This window comes from Papio anubis, chromosome 3, assembly GCF_008728515.1.
Source record: "Papio anubis isolate 15944 chromosome 3, Panubis1.0, whole genome shotgun sequence".
Classification (NCBI taxonomy): Eukaryota; Metazoa; Chordata; class Mammalia; order Primates; family Cercopithecidae; genus Papio; species Papio anubis.
The window spans coordinates 70,095,698-70,109,201 of NC_044978.1; the positions used below are offsets into that span (position 1 = coordinate 70,095,698).

The 13,504-nt window shown below is 36.6% G+C and overlaps 1 protein-coding gene across 3 annotated transcripts in view; it reads right to left on the minus strand.

The window, feature by feature from the left end:
- Nucleotides 1-13,504, minus strand: part of USP53 (ubiquitin specific peptidase 53) — a 78,528-nt gene that overhangs the window by 23,946 nt on the left and 41,078 nt on the right. For 2 of the 3 annotated variants that reach the window (XM_021938751.2, XM_021938749.2), the window contains 5 exons: nt 8,621-8,734; nt 8,457-8,539; nt 5,029-5,134; nt 4,294-4,440; nt 3,022-3,171 (listed from right to left, as the gene is read on the minus strand). In XM_021938751.2, coding sequence (XP_021794443.1) covers nt 3,022-3,171; nt 4,294-4,440; nt 5,029-5,134; nt 8,457-8,539; nt 8,621-8,734 — 600 coding nt within the window. The remainder of the gene's footprint in view (nt 1-3,021; nt 3,172-4,293; nt 4,441-5,028; nt 5,135-8,456; nt 8,540-8,620; nt 8,735-13,504) is intronic. The other variant, XM_021938750.2, reaches the window with a different exon arrangement.

Genomic DNA, 13,504 nt, shown 5'->3' on the forward strand with positions numbered 1-13,504 from the left:
TTTAACAGCTTTATTGAGGTGTACTATATGAAGTAAAATTATCTAGTTATAGTGTACAAGTCAGTGAGTTTTGACAATACAATCGTGTAATCCTCACCCCAAAATCTTACCTGGTACCCCACTTTGCAGTCCCTGGAAATGAGTGATCTACTCTCTAAACCTTTGTTTTTCCTTCTAGAATTTCATATAAATGGGATCATCGCATGTAGTCATTTATATCTCACTTCTTTCACTTAGCATAATGCTTCTGAGATTTGTTCACATTATTGCATGTATCAGTTCAATAGTTCAGTCCTTCTTGCTGAGTATTATATTCCACTGTATAGCTATACCACAATTTGTTCATCCATTCACCTATTGTTGACATTTGAGTCATTTCTAGTTTGAGCATTATGAAGAAAACTATCCTGAACATTCACGTACACGTTTTATGTGGAGTTACGTTTTCACAAGAGTGGATTTGCTGGGTTATATAGTAAACATATGTTTAAAGAAACTGACAGTTTTGAAAGTGAATGTTCAATTTTGTGGTTCCATCAGCCTCGTGTGAGAGCTCTAGCTGTTCTTATCCTCACCAACTATTTGTATTGTCAGTCTTTTTAATTTTGGCTATTACAACAGGTGAGTACTAGAATCTCATTATGAATTAAATTTGTATTTCCATTGTGGTTAATGATGTACTGAATATCATTTCAAGGCCATCCATATATCTTCACTGGTGAACCGTCAACATTTTTTGCTGATTTTTTAATGGGGTTTTAAGAGTTATTTCAATATTCTGGATACAGTCTTTATTAGATACATGCTTCACAAATATTTTCTCTCAGTATATGGTTTGTCATTTTATTCTCCTAATAGTATCTTACTGAAGAACAACAATTTTAACTTTCAATGAAGTCTAATTTACCAACTATTTTTATGGTTCATGCTTATAAAACGTTATCTAAAAAATTCCTATACATAAACAGTAGTTTTACTATCCTTCCCTGATATTCCCATCTCAGTCATTTCTGGTCTGTTTTTATTAATTTTTCTTCAGGTTCTTTGAATATTTGGTAATATTTTATTGAATGCTATTTTGAAGTGGCATATTGAATTTCACTGAACTTCATAGTCTTGGGTATTGAATTTTGTTGTGTTATTTTAAAGGTGGGATTAGCTTTGAACTTTCAAGGCTTGTTTTAAGCTTTTTTTTTTTTTTTCTTTTTTTCTTTTTGAGACAGAGTCTCACTCTGTCACCAGGCTGAAGTGCAGTCGCACAATCTCGGCTCACTGCAACCTCTGCCTCCTACCTTTTGTTTTCCAGTGATGCTTCCCATCTCTCCCAACTAACCCCAAACTTGTGTGGGTTCACCCCTCACATGCACAAATCACAATTTAGCCACAAATTCCAGGGAACCCTTCTGTCAGTTTCCAGAACTTTCTCCCTGTGCAGTTTTCTTTCTAGTATTCTGTCCTGCAAATTTTAGCCATCTAGGCCTCCCTGAACTCGTTTCAGTCTGCAGAACTCAGTGACACTGTTGGGCTTTGTTTGGGCTCCCACTGCCTGCACTGCAACCCAGAAACTACCTCTAGGCAGTAAGCAGTGGGTAATTATAGAGCTGACCTCATTTGTTTCCCTTTTCTCTGTTCAACTGCATGTTGTTCAATGTTTAGAGTTGTTTCACCTATGTCCTAGTTTTAAACCGTGAAATGCCTATTTCTATAGCAGTTAATCCTTCATGGGTAGAATTAGAAGTCCACTAAATACCAAATATTTGAATTTGTAGTGTCTTAATCACAGTGCTGATAAATGGCCTTTTGTTGTATATTAAAATGAAACTAAATAGAATTCTACATCATTTGCTTATAACAACCAAAGAACTTGCATTTTTAAATGAGTTTACTACTTAATAAAGATTGCCAAAGCCAGTAAGCTTTGGCAAGACCAATAGTTTTCAACTGTGCTATGTCTGAATTTCCCGTAGAACTTAAAATTTCAGATACCTGCCTTTACACTACTGAATCAAAACTTTAGGAGTCCAGGAATATATGTTTTTTAAAAAGCTCCTCATGTGATTCCAATACTCCTTATTAAGAACTATTATTCACTACTTTTCTAGACAATATTATTACTATTTGAGTAAATAAATTACAGTTGGCCCTTGAACAACACAGGTTTGAACTGTGCAGGTTCACTTATATGTGAATTTTCTTCTGCTTCTACCACTCGAGGCAGCAAGACCAATCTTCCTTTTCTTCCTCTTCAGTCTACTCAATGTGAAGACAGCAAGGATGAAGACGTTTATGATGATCCACTTCCACTTAGTGAGTGGTAAATATATTTCCTTTTGCTTATAATTTTGTAAGTAAGATTTTTTTTCTAGCTTACTTTACTGTGAGAGTACAGTATATAATACGTATAACATACAGAATATGTGTTAATTGACTGTTTATGTTTTTGATAAGGCTGTCTGTCAATAGTAATCTGCTGGCAGTTAAGTTTTGAGGAAGTCAAAAGTTGTACATGGGTTTTAAACTGCACAGGGGCTTGGCACTCCTATGTTGTTCAAGGGTCAACTGTAATTACCAAAAGATATAACTCATATATCTATTTCTGTATTCCACACAGAAAATTTGAAAAAAAATTGTCATAATAAAAATAAAGGCAAGCACATTTTCATCGCTAGTTATACAAAACTACTGTGACTCATCTACAAAAAAAAAAATATAGCAAATATGCATCAGGCAAAAAGGATCATCACTGACACACAGATCACTGATAGTTACATATTTGTATACTAATATTCATTAGTCTATTATTATTCTGGAAATGGACTGCTTTAAAAGTTGGCTTCAAAATAAGCCAATTTCAAGAATAACAAAAGAAAGTTTGAACTTAATGATGCTATCATTATGTTCATTTATTACTATATTACATAATAATTATATCATCCTTTTGAATATTAATATCAATATATCATTTATTAACAAAAAGTAAAAATCACAGTTATTATTTCAATTAAAGAAAGTGTCACTTACCTCTTTCACATTTGCATCATCAAAAAATACCCATTTGGAACTTTTGGTGTGAAATGCAAAGGCACAATAATGTCGGCTGGTGTAGCAGATCATACCAACAAGGTTAAGTTCACTACTTTTGGCATTTTCATCAGTAACTCTATAAAAAAGCTGTTTAAAAAAATTAGTAATTTACACTTAACACTGTATATTTTGTAAAATGAGGAATAATTAGATGAATCATGTATTTGACACATAATGAAATATTTCTCACGCATACTGCCCCAATCCAATATTATGATATTATTACTTGAAGGCACCACTGACATCACATTGTTAACAGAATTATCACTTTTAATTCATTCATAGAAACTTTAAGTCCAAAAAAACGAATTCACTACAAATTAGTTTAGTAATAATAGAGTATCTCTAATGACACACGATTGACACTTTTCATAAAGAAACTCAAAATATGAGATAAATTCCACATTTCTGGTAATTCTTGACTGAATAACGTATTTGAATGTTTATTAAACACATTATCTAAAAGGTAATTATCTCTAAAACTTTAATTGTAACATCAACCGATTCAAAATATACTAAGAAAGTAACAAGCATATCAAGAGATCATGGCCGGGTATGCTGGCTCACGCCTGTAATCCCAGCCCTTTGGGAAGCCAAGGCAGGTGGACCAACTTGAGGCCAAGAGTTCGAGAACAGCCTGGCAAACATGGTGAAACCCCATCTCTACTAAAAATACAAAAAATTAGCTGGGTATGGTGGCACATGCCTGTAATCCTAGCTACTAGGGAGGCTGAAGCATGAAAATTGCTTGAGCCTGGGAGGCAGAGATTGTAGTGAGCCAAGACTGCGCCACTGCACTGCAGCCTGGGCAACAGAGCAAGACTCTGCTGGGGGAAAAAAAAAAAAAGAGATCAGTATTTTAGATGAATTTTAAATCTTAAACCTTTCTAAGTTAACAATATTTATATTTACAATCATGGCCATAGATAAAAAATCATCAATCATCATTATTTTAGAGTGAAAGAAGCAAAAGTCATGAGACAGTTTAGTTTGTAATTAAAAGCCATTACTAGTCTATGTAGTAAAGGCATTCCAGTTAGCCTGGTTTGATTAAACTTGACTTTATCGGATAAAACATCGAAATAGTATTATTTTGTTCAGAAAAAAAAATTTAGTTCTGAAGTCAAAATAAGTGTATCATAATATATATCAAGATGTTTTAGAAAAATTTGAAAATAAAAGAGAAGGGAATGAAAATAGATAAGATACCCCAGGAAGATAAAGATGTGTTGCTAGATTCCGAACAATATCTTCGGTCAAGTCAGAATGCTCAGAGTCCCAGACTAAACCAATTGTAACAATCTCTGGGCAATTCATTAAAACACGGCGAATTTTTATTTTTTGGCCACAGTTACTCTACAGAAAAACACAAAAGAAAAGTTCTAAAATTATGAAAACAGATAAACCATAGGCAAAACCTTACACAGTTTGTATTACATGATGACATTTTTAACATATATTTGCAATTTATTCAGTATACTAAAAAATGACTTCTAACAAGCGATTTGTCTTAATTATTGATTAAACAAGAAGTCTATTTTAAATAAAAGTATTCTTTGATATTTTTGTAAATCTGTTAAAGAATTCAACCTAAAAAAAAGCAGAAATAAAATAATTGAAGTCAGTAACAAATATATTAGATGAGAAAAGAGTATCATTCAAGTTTACTGAAAAGAAACTTTCTCTTTAATCAAATGATAAATTTCAGGACTTTGAAAAAATTTAATCAACATATGCTACCTTCAAACCTTCACAAACTTAGGAGTTTTTAAAGAAATTATGCTAAGATAAATGGTGCACATGGTATAATCTAAAATAATATTTTTAAAAAATTCTTAAAGCTAATTCTATATATAGAATCAGTATTTACATGATAATATCTGAATGCCTATTTTCAAATTTACAGAACAAGAAGCATACTAACATTCTCCAAACTATACTTACAGGACATTTCCTATAGTCATCTGTTGTGTTTGCTGCTTGTAGCAATTCTGCAAACATTTCAGGTTTAAAGCGTTCATGCCTTTCCAACATTCTTTCAACTTCATTGCTACAAAAAAAGAAGCAATCCCAAATTGGGCCTATGAACTTAAAATTTTAATAAATTGCACACGAAAAATATTGTCAGTTTAGATGTGCATCACTTTTTCTGTCTAAAACATGACCATAACTGAAAAACGAACCATAAAGTACATTTCCATAAAATGAAAAATTATTAAATTTGCCAACTATATGATGAAAAAATTAGCTCAAATAAAGAGAACAAAATAACACAAAATTTTATGTTTGGAACTAGACGAATGAGACTAAGATCCTCTGTCTGGAGGTAGTTCTAAGGCAAATGTTTCATTTGTATTATTAATTAATGAGTAGAAACTTAAGTTTAAACCCTACCCTAACAAGAACAATAAACTGTAGGAAAGGCTCCCTCTCTGGCCCAAAGTTCCTAAAAGCAAAGTTATCAATTTCGGCTAGAAGGTCCTTTGCTGATTAAATGCAGAAGTCTCAACCAGAGTTATTAAAGCCAGATTTAACGCCTTTTGTTCTTATTATGAATATTACTCCTTTTTGGTTTTTTTTTTTTTTGAGTGTGTGTGTGTGTGTGTGTGTGTGTGAGAGAGAGAGATGGAGTCTTGCTCTATCACCCAGGCTGGAGTGCAATGGCGCAATCTTGGCTCACTTCAACCTCCACCTCCCAGGTTCAAGCAATTCTTGTGCCTCAGCCACTCAAGAAGCTGGGATTACAGGCACATGCCACCACACCTGGCTAATTTTTGTATTTCTAGTAGAGACAGGGTTTCACCATGTTCCCCAGGCTGGTCTTGAACTCCTGACCTCAGGTGATCCACCTGCCTCAGACTCCCAAAGTGTTGGGATTACAGGAGTGAGTCACCGTGCCCAGCCAGGATACTAATCATTTTATTAGAGCCCAGGCAGGCCCTTTAATGCACTGCAGTTTAACTGTGATACTTTTTATTCAACCTCCTTAAAAGACATATTTTTATGTATCAGGGTATTAAGTAACTAATATGGTTTGGCTGTGTCCCCACCCAATCTCATCTTGAATTGTAGCTCCCAAAATTCCTTCATGTTGTGGGAGGGACCCAGCTGGAAACAACTGAATCATGGGGGCAGTTTCCCCCATACTGTTCTGGTGGTAGTGAATAAGTCTCACAAGATCTGATGGTTTCATAAGGGGAAACCCCTTTCGCTTGGCTCGCATTCTTTTCTCTTGCCTGCCACCATGTAAGACGTGACTTTGCTCCTCTTTGCCTTCTGCCATGATTGTGAGGCCTACTCAGCCACATGGAACTATGAGTCAACTAAACCTCTTTGCTTTATAAATTACCCAGTCTTGAGTATGTCTTTATTAGCAGCATGAGAACAGGCTAATACTAAAACTATCTAAATATTTCCAAAAAGGAATGTCATGTAAGCTGAAACACTAACTAGTTTCCATTCTAGATGTTCTGGTTGTACTTAACAATAATATAACTATTCTAGAGCTGGATATATTTTACAGTTCAAGTTTAAATAATCTCCAAGTATTTGGTAACAACTAAATGTACCCATCCAAAACACTTCACGAGTACACCAGAAGGCCCTAAATCTGATAAGCTCATTCAAACTGCATATACTGCTCTTACAAAACTGACAGCATTAGACAACATCCAGAAAAATGTTGAAGTCAGACAGATCTGGGTTTCAATCTTAATTCATCTACTTACTAGATTAACCTCATTAAACCTATTTCTTCATCAACAAAATAGAATTTTCGTTAAGATTAAAAGTGACAACTTACATAAAGCCTGGAACATGGTAAGCATTCAGTAACTGGTATTCAACACTGATTACCAACACAAATAAGGGTATTATAGTTAGAATTCAAAGCGCACACTCCTGCAACTTGCAGTGTTTACCAAGCAGAGAATGATGGGCTCTAATTCTTATTATCTAACATTCTGCCTGAGAACACTGTCATTTCATTCAAGAGTTTTAAAGTAGAATTAAAATTTTAGTTTTTAACTTATTGTCTATCTTTGTTCGAACACCATCCTACTTTTCATAGAAATTTTAAAAAATGACTGACAACCGACTACAATTTGACTGAAGTTTAGGAATGTTTCTCTAAATCAGTGTTTTTTACTTGTCTGTAAATATAAGAAAGATAGTAAACACATCCAAATAACAAAATTGTTATTACTCAATAATCTTTATGAAATAAGGTTTTATACCCAATAAAGCCAGGAAGATAAATCATATGAAATGGATGAACATGATATTCACTTTGCACACTGACACAAATATTGGCAACATTTATCAACTGTTGCACTAACATATTCTGACTGATAATTACTGATCCATATTATGTCTTTTGTATTAAAATGTATGCAAATGTTTATGATCTTACTCAATGTTTACCACATGCCAAATTTTTTTTTTCTTTTTTTTTTTTTTGGTGAGACGTAATCTCGCTCTGTCACCCAGGCTAGAGTGCAGTGGCATGAACTCAGCTCACTGCAACCTCCACCTCCCGGGATCAAGCAGTTATCTGCCTCAGCCTCCCAAGGAGCTAGGATTACAGGCGCCCGAGACCACACCCAGCTAATTTTTTATTTTAGTAGAGATGGCATTTCACCATCTTGGCCAAGCTGGTCTTGAACTCCTGACCTCAGGTGATCCACCAGCCTTAGCCTCCCAATGTTCTAGGATTACAGGCGTTAGCCACTGCGCCTGGCCACATGCCAAATATGTATACTTTCAAATATCTGTTGGAAAATAGTCAAAGAACATTATATAAGGTCTAGGGTTAACTTTTAGATCCTTAACTAGCTAACCTTTCATGGACAGAAAGGGAGAGAGTGAGTGGGCAGATGAGCAGGCAAGCATGGCAAATTTTTTATTTAAAGTGAATGTTGAGGCCTCAAATGCAATAACCTAAGAATTATGCTCACATTTTTGTTTCTTCTCTGTTTACCCTAGCTTTTATCACCAGAAAGGGACATAGCGGAGCTGACTGAAAATATGGCCATTACAAACAGAACATCTCATAAATGAAGCAACCATGTATAGTTCCATTTAACATTCAGTTTATCATTTTACGCTCCCCTTCACAGTTCTAAAATTTGTTATAAATTAAATAGACATAAAATTTAACTAGTATTATGTACACTTCACTAAGTAACACACATATTAGGCTAAATTACAAACATCCAACTTTGATAGACATCACTTAATACATCTCACAGCAGCATATCTGGTAGCCTCAGACAGAGAGGGGAAATTCATGTATGCTACGATTTTATAAAGTGTTCAATGTGCTTAAATATGGTATTAACGTTTTTGATAATTATGTTTTAATAGGTTCTTACCATAAGGCTGTTGTAGAAATGTACCGCACAAATTCTGTAAAAGGTAGAGGATCTGATGATGCTCCACAGCTACGACACACACACTACATAGGCAAAAACATATGCTTAATCTATCAATCATAAAACAGAACTATAATATCTAAATAATAATCAAGCCATCTCACCTGTTCATACAGAGTCATAGCAAACTTCTGGTGAGTGATACAAGATTTAGAGGTACACATGTCTGCATCTCTGCTTGGCACTATGTGAAAATGAATCCTCTCCAATATATTCTCCTAATTTAAAAATAAAATAGATAAATGAGTTGTTGATCTTGCAGGGAACACAGCAAAATGTAACTCTTTACCTGGAGATTTCCCAAAGTGTAAATTTAAGAGTGTCATACATATTGTTAGCTTTTCAGCTTTCTTCTCCAATGAACACTTTGATCGAATGTTCAATTATTCACCTTTTATAGCACTAGCTAAAAGAAAATGTTGCTTAATGAAAGCAACATTATAATATAACATGATCTTTTTAATAAAGTTATTTTTAATCCTTCTAAAAAGCCCTGGTGACTGACATCTAGAATTTAATATTAGAAAACAGTTTCCTGTGTTCCCGACATTCTCAAATGAAGAAAAAACAGATAGCTTAAAAAAAAATCCTGGATGGCTGAATAGGAAGAGCTCCAGTCTACAGCTCCCAGCGAGATCGACACAGAAGACAGGTAATTTCTGCATTTCCAACTGAGGTACCTGGTTCATTTCATTGGGACTGGTTGGACAGTGAGTGCAACCCACAGAGGGCGAGCCAAAGCAGGGCAGGACATCACCTCACCCGGGAAGCGCAACGGGTCAGGGGATTTCCCTTTCCTAGCCAAGGGAAGCCATTAGTGAAGGTACCCGGAGGAGCAGTACACTCCTGCCAAAATACTGAGCTTTTCCCATGGTCTTAGCAACCAGCAGACCAGGAGTTCCCCTCCAGTGCCTGGCTCAGCGGGTCCGACACCAACGGAGCCTTGCTCACTGCTAGTGCAGCAGTCTGAGATCAACCTGGGATGCAGGAGCTTGGTGGGGGGAGGGGTGTCTGCCATTGCTGGGGCCTGAGTAGGTGGTTCTCTGCTCACAGTGTAAACAAAGCTACAGGGAAGCTTGAACTGGGTGGGGCCCACCGCAGCTCACCAAGGCCTACTGCCTCCCTAGATTCCACCTCTGGGGGCAGGGCATATCTGAACAAGACAGCAGACAGCTTCTTCAGACCTAAATGTCCCGTCTGACAGCTCTGAAGAGAGGAGTGATTCTCCCAGCACGGCGTTCAAGCTCTAATAACGAACAGACTGCCTCCTCAAGTGGGTTCCTGACCCCCGAGTAGCCTGACTGGGAGACACCTCCCACTAGGGGCCGACAGACACCTCATACAGGTGGGTGTCCCTTGGGACAAAGCTTCTAGAGAAAGAATCAGGCAGCAATATTTGCTGTTGTGCAGCCTTCGCTAGTGATAACCAGGCAAACAGGGTCTGCAGTGGACCTCCAGCAAACCCCAAGAGACCGCAGCTGAGGGGCCTGTCTGTTAGAATGAAAACAAACAAACAGAAAGGAATAGCATCAATATCAACAAAAAGGACATCCACACCAAAACACCATGCATAGGTCACCAACATCAAAGACCAAAGGTAGATAAAACCACAAAGATGGGGAGAAACCAGAGTAGAAAGGCTGAATATTCCAAAAACCAGAAGGCATCTTCTCCTCCAAGGAATACAACCCCTCGCCTGCAAGATAACAAAACTGGCTGGAGAATGAGTTTGAAGAGTTGACAGAAGTAGGCTTCAGAAGGTCAGTAATAACAAACTTCTCCGAGCTAAAGGAGCATGTTTTAACCCAGTGCAAGGAAGCTAAAAACCTTGAAAAAAGGTTAGATGAATGGCTAACTAGAATAACCCATGAAGAGAAGAGCTTATATGACCTCATGGGGCTTAAAAACACAGTAAGAGAACTTCATGAAGCATACACAAACTTCAGTAGCCGATTCGATCAAGCAGAAGAAAGGCTATCAGTGACTGAAGATCAAATTAATGAAATAAAGTCAGAAGACAAGATTAGAGAAAAAAGAGTGAAAAGAACCTAATAAAGCCTCCAAGAAATATGAGACTATGTGAAAAGACCAAATCTAAGTTTGATTGGTGTACCTGAAAGTGATGAGGAGAATGGAAACAAGTTAGAAAACAGTATTCAGGATATTGTCCAGGATAACTTCCCCAACCTAATAAGGCAGGCCAACATTCAAATTCAGGAAATACAGAGAATACCACAAAGATACTCGTCAAGAAGAGCAACCCAAAGACACATAACTATCAGATTCACCAAGGCTGAAATGAAGGAAAAAATGTTAAAGGCAGCCAGAGAGAAAGGTCGGGTTACCCACAAAGGGAAGCCCATCAGACTAACAGTGGATCTCTCTGCAGAAACTCGACAAGCCAGAAGAGAGTGGGGGCCAATATTCAACATTTTTAAAGAAAACAATTTTCAACCCAGAATTTCATATCCGCCAAACTAAGCTTCATAAGTAAAGGAGAAATAAAATCCTTTACAGACAAGCAAATGCTGAATCTGTCACCACCAGGCCTGCTCCTGAAGGAAGCGCTAAACATGGATAGGAACGACCGGTACCAGCCACCGCAAAAACATGCCAAATTTAAAACCCATCGACGCTATGAAAAAAAATGCATCAATTAACGGGCAAAATAACGAGCTAATATCATAATGATAGGATCAAATTCACACATAATAATATTAACCTTAAATGCAAATGGGCTAAATGCCCCAGTTAAAAGACATAGACTGGCAAATTGGATAAAGAGTCAAGACCCATCAGTGTGCTGTATTCAGGAGATCCATCTCATGTGCAGAGACACACATAGGCTCAAAATAAAGGGATGGAGGAAGATCTACCAAGCAAATGGAAAGCAAAAAAAAAAAAAAAAAAAGCAGGGGTTGCAATCTTGGCCTCTGATAAAACAGGCTTTAAACCAACAAAGACCAAAAGAGACAAAGAAGGCCATTATGTAATGGTAAAGGGATCAATTCAATAATAAGAGCTAACTATCCTAAATATACATGCACCCAATACAGGAGCACCCAGATTCATAAAGCAAGTACTTAGAGACCTACAAAGACACTTAGACTCACACAATAATAATGGGAGACTTTAACACCCCACTGTCAATATTAGACAGATCAACAAGACAGAAAATTAACAAGGATATCCAGGACTTGAACTCAACTCTAGACCAAGTGGACCTAATAGACATCTACAGAACTCTACACAACAAATAAACAGAATATATATTGTTCTCAGCACCACATCGCACTTATTCTAAAATTGACCACATAATTGGAAGTAAAACACTCCCGAGCAAATGTAAAAGAACAGAAATCACAACAAACTGTCTCTCAGACCACAGTGCAACCAAATTAGAACTTAGGATTAAGAATCTCATTCAAATCCGCACAACTAGATGGAAAATGAGCAACCTGCTCAGGAAAGACTACTAAGTAAATAACGACATGAAGGCAGAAATAAAGCTGTTCTTTAAAACCAATGAGAACAAAGACACAACGTACCCGAATCTCTGGGACACATTTAAGACAGTGTGTGGAGGGAAATTTATAGCACTAAATGCCCACAAGAGAAAGCAGGAGATATCTGAAATCAACACCCTAACATCATAATTAAAGGAACAAGAGAAGCAAGAGCAAATAAATTCAAAAACTAGCAGAAGACAAGAAATAAGTAGGTTCAGAGCAGAACTGAAGGAGAAAGAGACACAAAAAGCCTTTCAAAAAAGTCAGTGAATCCAGGAGCTGGTTTTTTGAAAAGATCAACAAAATAGACTACTAGCAAGACTAATAAAGAAGAAAAGACAGAAGAATCAAATAAATGCAATAAAAAATGAGAAAGGGGATATCACCACCGATCCCACAGAAATACAAACTACCATCACAGAATACTATAAACACCTCTACACAAATAAACTAGAAAATCTAGAAGAAATGGATGAATTTCTGGACACATACACCCTCCCAAGACAAAACCAGAAAGAAGTTGAATCTCCAAATAGACCAACAACAGGTTCTGAAATTAAAGCAATAATTAATAGCCTATCAACCAAAAAAAGTCCAGGACCAGACGGAGGTACAAAGAGGAGCTGGTACCATTCCTTCTGAAACTATTCCAATCAACAGAAAAAGAGGGAATCCTCCCTAACTCATTTTATGAGGCCAGCATCATCCTGATACCAAAGCCTGGCAGAGACACAACAAAAAAAGGAATTTTAGGCCAATATCCCTGATGAACATTAAAGTGAAAATCCTTAACAAAATACTGGCAAAGTGAATCCAGCAGCACATCAAAAAGCGATCAAGTTGGCTTCATCCCTGGGATGCAAGGCTGGTTCAACATTCGCAAATCAATAAACATAATCCATCACATAAACAGAACCAATGACAAAACCACATGATTATTTCGATACAGAAAAGGCCTTCAACAAAATTCAACAGTCTTTCATGCTAAAAACTCTGAATAAACTAGGTATCAATGGAACGTATCTCAACATAATAAGAGCGATTTATGACGAACCCACAGCCAATATCATACTGAATGGGCAAAAACTGGAAGCATTCCCTTTGAAAACCGGCACAAGACAAGGATGCCCTCTCTCACCACTCCTACTCAACATAGTATTGGAAGTTCTGGCCAGGGCAATCAGGCAAAAGAAAGTGATAAAGAGTATTCAGATAGGAAGACAGGAAGTCAAATTGTCTGTTTGCAGATGACATGCCTATATATTTAGAAAACCCCATTGTCTCAGCCCCTATTCTCCTTAAGCTGATAAGCAACTTTAGCAAAGTCTCAGGATACAAAATCAATGTGCAAAAATCACGAGCATTCCTTTACACCAATAATAGACAAAGAGAGAGCCAAATCATGAGTGAACTCCCATTCACAATTGCTACAAAGAGAATAAAATACCTAGGAATCCAACTTACAAGGGATGTGAAGGA